This window comes from Schistosoma mansoni, chromosome 1 (assembly GCF_000237925.1).
Source record: "Schistosoma mansoni strain Puerto Rico chromosome 1, complete genome".
In the NCBI taxonomy this organism is placed as follows: Eukaryota; Metazoa; Platyhelminthes; class Trematoda; order Strigeidida; family Schistosomatidae; genus Schistosoma; species Schistosoma mansoni.
This window is the reverse complement of record NC_031495.1, coordinates 2,353,992-2,368,364: the sequence shown is the minus strand read 5'-3', so window position 1 is coordinate 2,368,364 and position 14,373 is coordinate 2,353,992. Positions and strand designations below refer to the sequence as shown.

Here is a 14,373-nt window from a genome sequence, read left to right as displayed (position 1 = left end):
ATATTCGAATATATTGATGTCTCCCACTGGTATTCTCGTTCACACCATACTCTCTTAGGGACGTATCGAAATGATATGAATAACCAACACGGATACGTTTGTTATTACTATTAAAGTATGTGACGAAATTTTGAAATAATCTTTTCTAAGAACAGCATGCGTATTTATATTTTTGCAAGGCAATAAGTAAGCAGAAGATGCCTATTGAAAGTCCTTTCATATATCATCATTCATATAATGAAGGTTGTATGTATGTTTTTGCGGTGTCTACCAACTGGATCCATATATATAACAACAGCTCATTACTGAAAGATATTTCCTGACAATTTGTTAATACTGTCAAAATAATGAGACTGAAATGGACAGACGTAACCTACTACGATGGCGACATAACTCATTCAAGAACAGTATACACTTAGCATGTTACTTCAATTATTAGTAAGACTTATGACACGTACTCTGTAAAATCTATACATTTTGAAGTGTCTTCATCATTCAGATTAATAATTGAAGCAATAGAAAAATTTAAATTTGTAATGATAGCAATTAAACGAAATGAATAGAAAGACTTGATAGAGACTTTAATCATAAAAGTACTTTGAAGTTCTAGTACAAATAAACAATGACACTTACATATAACTTCCTGACATCTTTATCATCATTACCAAGAGGATCATCATCAATTAATGAATCTTTCATTTGATGTGCTTCTAGAGGATTTTCATGACAAGAATTGAATGAAGTTTGGTTCTTTATCTAATCAAAATATTGATAATTAAGAAATATAATAAAGTAAACGTCGAATGAACCAACGAAACTAAGTTATCACTAAATGAACAGAACAATTAAAACGATTTATATTTATATTCAACTAATAAGTAGAAAAATAAATTTCTGATATTTCGAAACATTGTATGAATCGATTCTTTGTATTTTTTTTCGCAATGTATAAAATAATTTTTATCAAATTTCAATAGTCTACTCGAAAGTAGTATCACTCATATGAAGAAACAATTATCTAATTACTAAGAAATAAAGTGATTCACATAAATTTTATAGTTGAAATCAGGAGTCAATTGAAGCTAGACCACCATGGAAATCCTGGAAGCACTGGACGACCGTTTCGTCCTAGTATGGTACTCCTCAGCAGTGAGCATCTATGACCCCGCCTCGTGAGATTCGAACCCAAGACCTATCAGTATCACGCGCGAGCTCCTAACCTCTAGAACGGCCGTCCAGAGCTTCCAGGTTTTCCATGGTGGCCTAGCTTCAATTGACTCATGATCTCAACCATAAAATTACTAAAATCTCCACCAAACCCTCTTTTGATTGCCTAATTTCTGAAATCCATTATTTTACTAAGATACTGTGAATATTACTAATATTATCATTACAAACGAATGGTTATATTATTTGGAATCATCAAGTCTTGAAAAAGTTATTTATCATTAAAGAGAATCGTTTAAACGCATTAAATTACTTGACAAATGATGAGTTCCCACATTTTTTCAATACAAACTTTGAATATAAGTATTAACATATATGATATAGCAACTCAAGTACAATCGAATTTGTTCAGATTTCATTTGGCTAAGCCCTTTTGTCAACTTATTCACCAGATAGAGTCATTCGTACAATGACAACCTATCTATCCTATTGTACCTTTATTATTGTTGCACTTGTATGAATATGTATGCTTGAGCATTGTTTACTGCCTACGCATATATTCATTTTGCTAGCCTTACTATTAGCCGCCTGATTGATTAGATGATTCATTCATTTCCATATGTATATATGTGTATATTTTAATCCTGCTCACTGACTCAATCACTCGCTCGCTCATTCGACTCGCATGCCCCCAAATGCCCTGGGACGGCCGAGAGTAGGAAGAGTCTGCTCTCCTTCTCCAAATGCTCTCACACAGCCACGAGTATATAGCCTCTGCCAGGGAAGTCCTACTCACTGCCTTCTCGTGGCGATGGTGTTTTTTTTACCAAATTGAGAGGACGAAAAGCGAATGTCCGGTATTTTAACCGGGTCGATGAACACGGAAAGTCCACCTAGGGGAGTTGGGAAACCCTGATTCCAAACCAATGGTGCACATGGGCTGGCTCCAGTATCCTGAAGGAACAAATGGCGTACGAACCAATTGCTGGTCACCGGCTACCATGGGACTGCATCTCCTGACGTTGCCCCACTGCCTTGTGGATCAGACCTTTAGGTGAAAGGCTCTGGGTGTGACCCCCCAACAAAACCATCTGATTTGGTCTGGGCAGCCGGGCAGTATCCCAGCCCTCACACAAGTCGAATGATTTATGTGGCGCATATCTATTGGGTTCCTCCTTGTACCAAAGTTTGTGTTTAAATAAATAAATAAAATAATCACTCGCTCGCTTTTCTGCACTACTCTTTCATGCTTGCTGAACGTGCCTGTAATTTCGACAATCTGTGCGTGGTTCAATAGTAAACGTAATCAACACTTCGTATTCGCCTTCTGATTTATATACCGTTGGTGTGTTATCGGGCAACGGTTATCAGGGTAAACAATATACGAAGTTTTAGGATAATATCGAATACCGACCACCACAATCGAACTTTCGTCTGACGATTTTTGTAGTTAACTCTTGAATAATTAATTAAAAAAATACCGATCAGGATCAAGAAAAAGAATGCTGGATTTCTGATGGATACGTTTTTAAAATAGTCCATCTTCATATCAGTGTTAACCACTCAAGACTACGCTTAATAGTAAAAAAAAGAAATATGCTTTGGGACATATGCTCATCAACAATAATTCTAAATGAACAGAAAACACATCTGGAGTGAAAAATGATATAAGTAATTATTAAAAGTAAACTATCAATACATAATAATAACAACGTAACTCTTTTATCAAGTACAGATTTATATACTTACAGCCATATTGTGTGAAAGCTAGTGGAACTATTCGACTACTTAAAACGAAATAGATGTTGCGGGGTTCAAACCTGATATTTAATGCCCAAAATTTGAATTATTTAGCCATGAAGTCAAAATAAAATGGTCCCCATTTCTAAGTTTAGTCAACTGACGATATCACATGGCCAACCTAAAAGTACCATTGGGGATATGTCTCATTCTCCACTTTACTAAACTCCATCAAATAAGGCTTCCAATTAAGAATTCAGAAATTATTATCGAAGCTCGGTTACCAGTAAGCGCATAATTATCAGCATAGGCTTGCAAAGATTGTTCAATTTGAAGACAATTTATTTCAAAACTTAATCTCAGTTGAGATTATTTTGTCTATTATGATGAACAATAGCTTAGATTTAATTCCGAAAGGGTATATGGTGGACAAAATTTAGTTAAGCTTATAACCTAACGCTTTCTTCACTATATTATAACAGTAGTAGTTTGAATTTGAATGAGTGACCTATAAACGTACACTCAAACTGCATGAACCAAGAGTTTTCTTAAATGAATATTCCTATAATATTTGACAATTATTTACTATAATCGATCATAGATTCTTCTTTAATCTTCGTAAGGCTAAACCAAATAGAACCACTGCATAAATTTCCTTAAGGATATACTAGTATATTAATAAAAAAATTAGGGAATATGGTGAATGACTCTTACGTCAGGAGATTTCAATGGAAGTTTTACTTTCTTTGGTTTATTTACTGTTTGTTCCATTGATCCATTTTTCATACAATCATGTTTATACATGGTATTGAAATCTTCGATTTTTTTAATGCCTTTCCGTTCAAGTAACCGAGCGATTATTTCTGGCATATCTGAATTAGTATCACTGAGTATGCTACTACCACTAAGAGTATGTTGGACTGGCAGTGTTTTTATGCAATTTTCAGATTCTGAACATATATTTTGAATACGATAGGATGAGGGATTGTTGCTAAAGAAATAAAAATGAGTGCAGAACAAAACTTGATGATAAAGAACTTGAAGATACTTAATTATTCGGTCATTTATAAGAAGTTTAAATATTAATAAAAATAAAGAGGACTGAATTTTGATATGAGGCCCAATTCTAAGAAAAAATACTGGAACGAAAGAATGTGTTTAAAAGCGCAGTCCATCTACTTCAATTTCAGCAGATAGTGGCACTACTAATTAACGATATATATGGGAAAAGTAGTTACCATAATGTAGTAGCTCAGTGATCGCGGATTTGAACTTCACTATAACCACTTTAGTTTGAGTAGTTAAACATCCTCTTTGATTACTACAAACGCCTTTGCTTTTATTGACCTTTAAAAAATTTAATATGACTCAAAGCGAGATTTATTATTTGTGTGTATGCAAAATATAACTAGCAATGTGCCAAGACTACTGAAATACAATCTATTAAGAATACTGTTTCACAAATAGATGGGTGATGATAATAGGGATGCTTTTCAATATAGAACATTTCTTAGATAAGGTCTCCGACTTTGAAAATAGCATTACATAAAAAAGACCCTATAATTACAAAAGATAGGATAATGCGATGAGAAGACGAAGTTTAACAGAACTACGTGATATATTTGTGAAATACGTTTCGAAAAATCTGATCATATGTATACTAGTTAGGATATTATGTATTAGAAAAATAAAAATTTAACAAGACGAATTAGAAGGTAGAAGGAAAGAAAGATGATAATTAAGTGCACAATGTCAAAACCACGCTAAATAATAAATCAGTATTACCAGGGTAAATTAAGGCTAAAAACGAACTGCTTTGAACATGTAATGGTCTTAGTTTTCGTATAGCCAGGGCTTCAATAAACCTGAGTATATGCCCTCGAACTCCTGCATAACGCCAAAAAAGCCGACTTGATATCAACCTTATGACCCGTCTCAAGCAAATATTTTGCAGTTGAGAAATATATTTGTCTGTCCTGTAATCTTATTCGACCACTGAAATCCATGTCTTTGTAGCCATTTAGGTGTGCGTTCAAACAGTAACTTGCGGATCAAGATTTCTCCTTCCTGTATATATGTTTCCGCATATAGATGTACATTGGCAGACGTAATAGAATTTGACACGACCATTTACATACTGTTTGGGTTTTGGCGAAACAGAGACACTGGTTTTTCGATAGTGATCAGTTCAGCTGCGTAAAATGTCTTATAGTTAATTTAAGTCACCGTTACAAGTTGAGACTATTTAAGTCACCCCTCAATCGTAAGGTAATATAGACAAGTTTTTTGGATGCCAAAAACGTCGTGGGTCTATTTATATTGCTACATATCCAGGAGTTTATAAACTTCGATGAACAACAGTTATTAATCAATGTCACAATAAGAAGCTTATCGTCTCTCTAAATAATATCGCTAGTGCAAATACGATTGATCCTATTGAATAACCGTTTTATTAACCCGTGTTCGTACCGAACTGGATAGTGATTATGCAAACCAAGATATGGCCCTATCCGTGTTTGTTTTCTATAAAGAGAACGTTTGATGGAAGTTGGTTATTCACCTCTTCTTCTCATGTAAGACAGATAGGCTTTTGAGTTACGTTGAGTTCCTCTAACAAGCGGTTCACATCTTTACGTTCATCACTTATGACTAATGTCATCCATGTACCGATTATAGAGACACCTTTTGAATTGAATCTTTCGCTAGATTTTCCACATATACCGCAAACATATTGGTCATAAATGGTCCTGAAAGACTATTCATAGCTACACTATCAATCCGTCGAAAATGCTTCACCTAAGAAATAAAATTCACATTATCAGTATACAAAAATAAATTCTCAAGAGCTTTTACAGGAAATGAGGACTGAGGATCGTTTAATGATACAGATAGTCGCACAAAATACCAAGTCTTCCTAAGAGGTACGCTTGTATATAAAGTGCTTACACCAAAGGAGCATACTGTCTTCGTACTAATACTGATATCCACCACGTAATTAATTCGGATGAATCTTTTGAAAAGTACTAATAAAATTAGTTTAGAATACGGTTTAACACTTCTGTCAACCATTTCGCAAGATTATGTGTAGGTGCCCGTTATATAGACAAGATCAAACATAAGGGGGTATCGGGCTTATGAATTTATGGAAGTCTATAAAAATGAGGATACATTGGACTCATAGGCTTTAACAAATTAGATTCTTATTTGTCAATAGTATTCATGTTAAGAAATTTCATTAAATCCGAGTCGACCTTCCTTTCTAATTTGCATAGTCTTTCAGAGTCAACATCGACCATAAATTGAGAATGGATACCATCATATTCCCGTAACCGGACTAATTAGTAACAACAACACCTGATCATTTATCAGGTTTAACAAGAATAATATCAACACTGTTTCATAAACTTTTTAATGATTTGAAATGCTGAGAAGTTGATATACTTTTCTGCTTTTGTCAAGGAACATGAGAATGGTGTGTCATATCTAAAGGTGTAGCTTTACATCAACATTGACTCTCTAAGGATGTAGGATCTAAGATACTTATTTGATTATAGAGGTTTCCGAATCGGATACTAATTACCAATTCAGACATTTGTGCTGTTGGGACAGAAAAATTAAAACCTACAAAGTGCTCTCTTTTCATGAGCAGACGATATAGTCAAGGACAAACTAGTGATATCTATCAGAATTGAATAGATATAATGATTACAGCAGGATGTTTCTAGCTTTTTTGATGTCTTCCTTTTTTCCGAAATGACAGTACTGCAAAGAATAATGGATTTAATGTGGCAAACTATAGACATTTCTACTAATACAAGAGATGCTTGAGTACGTAGTTCAATTAAATTGATCATCCCAATAAGTTTATCTTGGAAATCAAACGATTTCGTCAGCCGGATAAGGTTTAAAATATTTGCTTATAATTTACCTAAATGTAAATTCATATATAATTTGGTTTTGGAACACGTGATTCAACAAGCAAGCTTCATAAAAGTTCAATTTACATTGAATAAAATTGGACAGTACTAGTGAGATACCGGTATGTATAACATATAATTGTCTGTACAAATAATTAATTAGAGCGAACATTCTATATGGGAACTGAAATGATCACACAATAAAAAAATAATCTCATCACCTTGACAGTTGAAATATTCAACCAAATTAAATTTTACCTTTGATCCTCCGAAATACCAAGTTCTGTTTCCTTAACAGGTGCAGAAGGTAATGGTAAGGATCCACGAACGTTCCTATTTCGACGTTTCTGTTCTCTTGACTTCCATTTACCTGATACATTTTTGTAAAACAAATAATGAACCAGACTAATCCAGTCGTCATGTTTTTCACGAAATGATTTGATGAAGGCTGATACAGGTTTCGATGATTTGAGACGTATAATTAAACGATCTTCTTGAGTGAGATTACGTCCATATTTCTGAAGCTAGTAAGAATAATATGAATGATTGCTTTTTTATACTGTCATGAAATAAATCGATAATCATGAGTATTCACACACCCTTCCATCACTGAATTCCTTTCAATCAAGTTAGTCAATCAGCTACAACGTAGGACTATGCATATATATGCATCGGTCTAAGTTGCCACACCTCATTAACACAACAAGATGAACACCAAATTCATAGAAGCAGTTATTTCAATGGTAGTAAAAAGGCATTTCACTTAAGGATATGATAAAAGGAGAAAGAATTAGAAAGAAATGTTTAAGGGAAGACAAAGAGTGTATACACCTACGCCATTGTGATCGATTCTGAGCCATGTCACCCAGAGTCTCCAACCATTGGTTACGATAGTCACGCAGACCCCAACCAAGTGGTTTGCGGCTACCAACATGATTCAAACTAGAAGTTAGTGACTTTATGCACTGATACCACGTCTTGTTTCGGCCGCCCCTAACTCTCTTCCAACCATCCCCTACACTAGTCAGCATTGCGCGTCGTGGTAATCAGTGTTCAGGCATTTGTAACACGTGGCCCAACCATCTCAGTCGATGAAGATTCATGACCTCATCAACTGATTTACCAACATTCCCTAATACCCTGCGTCTAACCTCACTATTACTTACCCGGTGATCCCAGTAGATGCGAGCAATATTTCTAAGACATCTGTGGTCAAATACTAGTAACTTACGAGTATCTTCTACCCTTAATGGCCGTGTTTAGCAGCTGCAAAGTAGAACAGAGCGAACTGCTGCACCGTATACTCGTCCCTTAATTGATAGACGGATATCTCGTCTTAGCCATAGGTAACGTAAGTTGGTAAAATCCAAACGAGCTATTTGAATGCATGCTGAGATTTCGTCAGACACCAACCCATTATGAATGATCAGACTTCCAAGATAAGTGAAGTTTTTGACGCGTTCGACTACTTCACTCCCTATCCTTAGTTCAGGTGTTGAGGCAAGTCAGCCCTGAAGCAATAACTTGCATTTAGAGGGGGAGAAACTCATTCCAATTATCCTGGCATTGCTACACAGTGCTAACAGAAGTCTGCATTTCATAAGCGTCTTCACCAAACAGGACTATATCATCTGTCTTTCCTATCTCTTTTGCTTTCGTTGCCCACCACTGCTCACGATCGTTCCTTAGACTTTTGGTTGACCTAGATCTGGTTTGTTTTCCCTCTTCGTCGTGTTCAGAACCTGATGGGACGAGTTTACGAGAATCCATCAGTGCAGTAGACTTAGAAGAAACCCATTAGTATTTTGTAACCCTTTGGTTTAAATTAATAATAGATGTTACTGCTGTTTCCACAGCTGTTTGTATATCTTTCCAAGCAACATCTGGGTCAGCCTTGTTTACAGAACTGCCTAGATGTGAACTCAGTTGTTCCTGGAACTTACTTTTGGCTTCCTCGTCACTCAGTTCAATTCTAATGTGTCTTTTTAATGTGGTATTTCTGCGTCCAGTGGGACGCAAACAAATGCGTGCTCGTATTAAAGCGTGATCAGTCTAAACATGTATTCCAGTACGAGCGACAGTCTTCTATCGAGCCTCTCCAACGATGACTGATGGCAATATGGTCTATTTGAGTCCATCGTTGGTTTGTAGCAGGTGGTCTCCATGTTAGACGATGTCTCTCCTTATGCTTAAAATTAGTGCTTGCTAAAAATAAACGATTATCTGAGCACATTTGCAGCAGACGATAACTATTATCGGTTCGTTGAGCTGGAATGCTAAAATACTCACATAAATGTTTTTCTGTTTGGTTTGAGCTACCTACTTGAGTATTAAAATTACCTAATACGAATACTATGTTTGTGTTAAGCATTTTGAAGAATTTCAGAAAGCTTTCTGTAAAATTCATCTTTCACTTCATCCAGGCTGGAGTCAGCGGGAGTGTAGGTAAAAATGACGAAAAGGGGTGACCGCAGCGCCCAAAGAACAACTGCTTGAGGCTGATCACACAAACTTTTTGTAAGTGATTTTTGTATTGGTTCTGTACCTGTTTAGACCCTACCGTCAGAGGTTAAACTCCGTGAGGCAAGGCAAGGGGTGAAGTTTTAGGGTTGATATTTCCTAACCCCATCCTTCCTTTATGGGAAGTCAGCATCGCTACTATGACGGTTATCTGGGGGGTACACCTTACTGTCGTCACAGCTCTGTACAGACAGCAGTACGACTTCGTCCTCGGACCTTAAATTTGCTGCTTTTAGTCTTACCGCTATTCAACAGACCTATCTAGCATAGTAGGACATTGAGGAATGATTGTTCCAGACACACTGTGGTCCGTGATGTCCTTAAAAATGCACTCGATATAACACTGTCAAGTATTGACAAAAAAGTAACAAGCTATTTTTGAACCTTTCAGTAGAATATTTTTAGACACCTTTATTTCAAGGTTGCGCCATTAGTACTTAACACTTGTATCTTTTTTCACGTCATACACAGTTTAAGATGTATTACGAGTTTTGAAGTGTTAAACCGGGGAAGTTATGTTGTTTACCATCGTGACGCCTGCAACTATTTAGAACAGTGAGTTGATAGGTTGTAACACTTCAAATAGTAGACATAATTTACGGGTAAGATCTGATCTCGACACTATGCAGCTTACTCCGATAAATTAACCACGAAATTTCGAGTTTTGAGAACCCGAAGAACATTTATATTTGAGGCAAATGAGTACTAGAGATATTTATGTTTATCTTGAACATGGTAGTTGAGTACTATTATAGCATACAAGAATATAAAAAAACTGAATATTCAGCTCTACCCGTGAAACCTCACACTTTTTGCATAAGTTGTCATTACATAACTATAAAAAACATATAGTCACACATTAGACATATGGACTCCTAAATCCAAATTATCGAAATCAGTAAGGTTCAGATGCAAAGCGTATATTTCCGGAATGACCCTTAAACCCTATTTTCGAGAATAAATTTTGCGAAATGTGTAAGAACTTGAAATTGGAAATCCGTGGCATGCTTAACCTATTTTAAAAAGGTATCTGAGGACATACATGCTTTTTATCACGTTCGTCTGCCAGTAACCGTTTACATAAACGAACAACCGAGAGGTTTTGCAGGAGCTTCATATCAGAGATCCTGTTTTCCATTTTGCTTTCTAATCGTCTGCAGCCTCTAAGACGAGACATTTGTTCTCGTAATTTTTTAACGCTCCGCATCAAATCTCGGAATGCATACACCTGACTTTTAGGAAATACTTTACATCATACCTTAGCAGTTCGCACTATTTTCCGCATCCTAGTTATTTCTTCGTTCAATTCTTCCACAGAAACGGAAGGCTCGGGAACATGGCCATCTAGGTTGAAGGTCAAAGACATTTCGCATCACTTAATACATATATTGCGCCTTTTCAATAGCGCCAATTGGTTCAGGTGGTTGTGGACGGAACAGAAGAAGCTTTCGCTTAGCGAGCTTCCGTGTCTAGTAGCAGTGGATCACCAAAACCTCAAGGCAAGAACCTAGGAACTTCAAATTGTTCAAAGGGTTGTGGACGGAATAGAAGAAGCTTTCGCTTAACGAGCTTCCATGTCTAGTAGCAATGGATCCCCAATACCTCCAGGCAGGAAGCTAGACATATTAAAGACAATAGAGGAAAAACATAAATTGGTAAATCATAATAGGATGTTATCTCCAGTCCTTAAGAATAGGCCAAGTTTACTCTTAAAGGAGTCCTGCGAAGTCGCTTGGACTAGCTCAGTTGATGGCAAGTTCTAGCATTTGACAACTATTAGGGAGTAGAACTTTTACCTACAGTCCATTCTGCTATCTTGGGTCTCCAGTTTCTGGGTGTTACCCCATAGGTTAGTACTGTGACTAAGCTTAAGTAGATGATTAAGGGGATGACCAGAAGTGTTAAGGATACTGTGAGTCATAAGAAGGTCACTTCTAAGACACCTATACTCTACCAGGTAAAGGTCAAGTGATTGGAGGCGCTCTTCATAAAGCTTAAATTTGAGTCCTCGAGCTGATTTCGTGGCTCGACGTTGGACACGTTCCAGAGTGTCCTTATCTTTCGGAGGGAGGGAGGGAGGGAGGAAATACTATGTTACCGAACTCTAAAGGGGACGAATAAAACTGTTGAAGATTATGTGGAAAGTTCTATCGAACTGGCCAAAAGTGCTTTTCAATGTCACCAGTGCAGGGTTTTCTCGAAAGGCATTTTTGTCACAGTTGGGGTAAGATTGCAAGTCGTAGAGTACCAGCAATTCTAAGTCTTTTTCGACTTAGGATACTTCTAGAGAGGAGTTTCCCAAGTTGTAACTGTAGTCTGCAACATGTCGCAAATGGACTACTTTGCGCTTTGAAGTGTTGAAGGTAAGTCTGTTGTCGTCTGCCCAACTTTGAAGTCGAGCCAGATCCTCCTGAAGTGCCAGCATATCCTCTTGGTTGCCTACCTCTCTCTCCAAAGTTTCACATCACCAGCAATAAGCAGTAAGTCAGACGATACTTGTTGTGGAAGATCGTTTATGTAAGTCAAAAAGAAAAGGGGTTCCAGTAATGAGCCCTGGGAGCACCATCAGAACATTCCATATCAGGGACTCCATAATTTTAGAAGGTATAGAGAGAAGAGCCACAGGTCGGTAGCTTGAGGGTTTGTTACATCAACCCCTTTTGAAAATTGGTGTGATGTGAGCCAGCTTAGCAAGTGTGAGAACATCATTCTAAGCGGTTTTACCAGGATTGAAGCTGCTTCCCTCAGTATAGCAGAATGAACCATATCCGGACCAGGAGAAGTGTCTTTTCTTAGGTGCTGCAGTTTACGGAACACCAGGTCAGCGCTCAGGTTCACTTCGGAAAGTCCTGTGCAGTAGCAGATGAGGCTTTCATCAGTGTAGTTGATGGGAGTTGATTGAAATGTCCGAGAATATTGTTCAGCTAATAAGTTAGAGGCATCCACATCGTTATTGGTTTTGTATGATCCTGAGACACCCTCAGAAAACATTCTAGGCTTAATTAGTTTATTCAAGGCTGAATTCGGCCTCACTGTTTTTAGGTTAAAATGATACGAGTTGTATGATGGCGGATGTGAAAGCATCAGTCCATGTAAAATTAGGCATGTGTATCAGCTCAATGGGGATAAAGAGTGTAAAGGTTCTAACACACAAAAGAAATCGAAAAAAACATACATATATAACTTTACCACATCTAACTAACTTCTTTGGCATAACAGTTATCGTCTGCGCTCGTCAAGAAAAAAAGTGCAGTTGTTTATGAATTAACAGTTCAAACATGTGAAATCCCAACATCCTCTCTTTGCCAAACTGGAAATGGAACTAATCAACAATGTGAAGAATGAATCAAAACCATTTTCTTCGCCGATTCCACATTTACTGGCTGAGACAATAGAAATCAATCTAGAAAGCTAGGTTGATCGTATCCATTTACGCATTTTTCCGTTGCTGTTCTTACCAAGCCTTGTTTATCTGCTTCGTTTCAATGGGGATTGCTTTGTCCTCTGTAACCCGCCGTTTTGTCTTTCCCTAAGTCTAGTAACGTTAATAATTCCAGTTAAACTTATTCAATTGCACACCTCATCAAACCGTATCTAATTGAAACTTCTTTTTATGAATGTAATTAAACCACATAAAGTAGACTTACCTTCAAGTTCATGTAAAATCGTCCTAAATATTACATCATGATGATGAGTAGTTCACTACTCATCGATCGTTCCAGTTCTTAACCTAAGAATATAATACTCTTCTGTCACATGCACTATTTTTTGGATGATTACAAAAGTTCTCAAGACCTAGGGATTGTAGTGAAATGGCTTTTCTGTACTGGTAGTTTTTGGGATACTGAGAAGTCGAGGAAAGTCTTGTGTAGAAAACTCTTAGATTTAAGGATACCAAGGAGAGAGCTCTTTAATTCTTAATGTTATTAGTTGTGAATAATATATACTACAAGTTTTTCAAACTATACTTATCACAATGCACCTGTACGACTTCTGAAAATTCGCTACTAATTTTATTCCATAGAATACTGAGCGTTTGTTGATTACGCTCCTATTTTTGATGATTGGTTTTTCGGTTTTTAGAACTCAAAGGCGATATTCAATGATATGGTGTAATTGCCGCCCCACAAATCTGTTATTAAAATAAGCTCAGGCGATGTGAAATCAAAGACAATACCTCTAGGCAAACGTAAAGAAATTACATACTAATGTACAAAACGTTGACAAAAACGCAATAAAGTTTTATAGACGCTTAGGAGAGATTATTTCACGTGTCATTCGCTTTTTAATCCGTTCTAGATTCCAAGGTTCTATGTGTCCCCCCAGCTCTACCAATTTTAATTTCTTCAGTAATGCTTTTAAACAAAGACTTGGTTTTATCGATATGGTTTCTAACTCCTTGATTGAATTGAGAACGGCGGTTTTTAAATACATATTATATTAGCCTAAACGTTTACCCACAATCTACTTGTTTGTTTTATATGTGGGATACAATATGGATGGTTGTGTGCGTATCTGGGGGGAACTGATGTTTGGGCTTAAAAGCCATCACAGACACGTCATCATCTTATATAATAACTGATCAGTAAATTAAACTTTGTCAGAATATGTGGTTTTCTGGTCTGTGTTTGCAAGATAATAAGTTGATACTGATCAAAAGTCAGTGGCAGTGGCGCAGATAGATTCTTTTTACATTTTCCTTAAGACTGTAAAGCTCTGATTCTATTTCACACCTTAGTACTTGGTTTTATGCATCCACTTCGAACTATACTCTCTATATCTAGCTTCCAATAGCATGAGTATTATTTGACTCATTTTGATGTGATGTTGATTTCCTCTCCCTGTACTGATATGAAGTTTGACATACTGGATCATGAATACTTTCACTGACCAACTAATGGTAAACCGGTAATCCTAAAAAAACATGATACAAACATAGTTACTTGGGTCGGTTTGTTTGTGAAGAATTTGACTAATAAAATTGTCAGATATCCTTGGCAAACACAACTTGTCATCATTTCAGATATAA

General features: G+C 36.6%; 1 protein-coding gene across 1 annotated transcript in view; it reads right to left on the bottom strand.

The window, feature by feature from the left end:
- Nucleotides 1-10,727, bottom strand: part of Smp_171040 (putative vasodilator-stimulated phosphoprotein/sprouty protein evh1 domain containing protein) — a 62,024-nt gene extending 51,297 nt beyond the window's left edge. Inside the window, exons 1-4 of the mRNA XM_018792970.1 lie at nucleotides 10,603-10,727; nucleotides 10,387-10,572; nucleotides 7,083-7,348; nucleotides 3,622-3,898 (exon numbers count right to left, since the gene is read on the bottom strand). Of these exons, the coding sequence (XP_018647529.1) occupies nucleotides 3,622-3,898; nucleotides 7,083-7,348; nucleotides 10,387-10,572; nucleotides 10,603-10,710 (837 nt within the window). The 5' untranslated portion in view covers nucleotides 10,711-10,727. The remainder of the gene's footprint in view (nucleotides 1-3,621; nucleotides 3,899-7,082; nucleotides 7,349-10,386; nucleotides 10,573-10,602) is intronic.
- Between the last annotated feature and the right edge of the window lie 3,646 nt (nucleotides 10,728-14,373).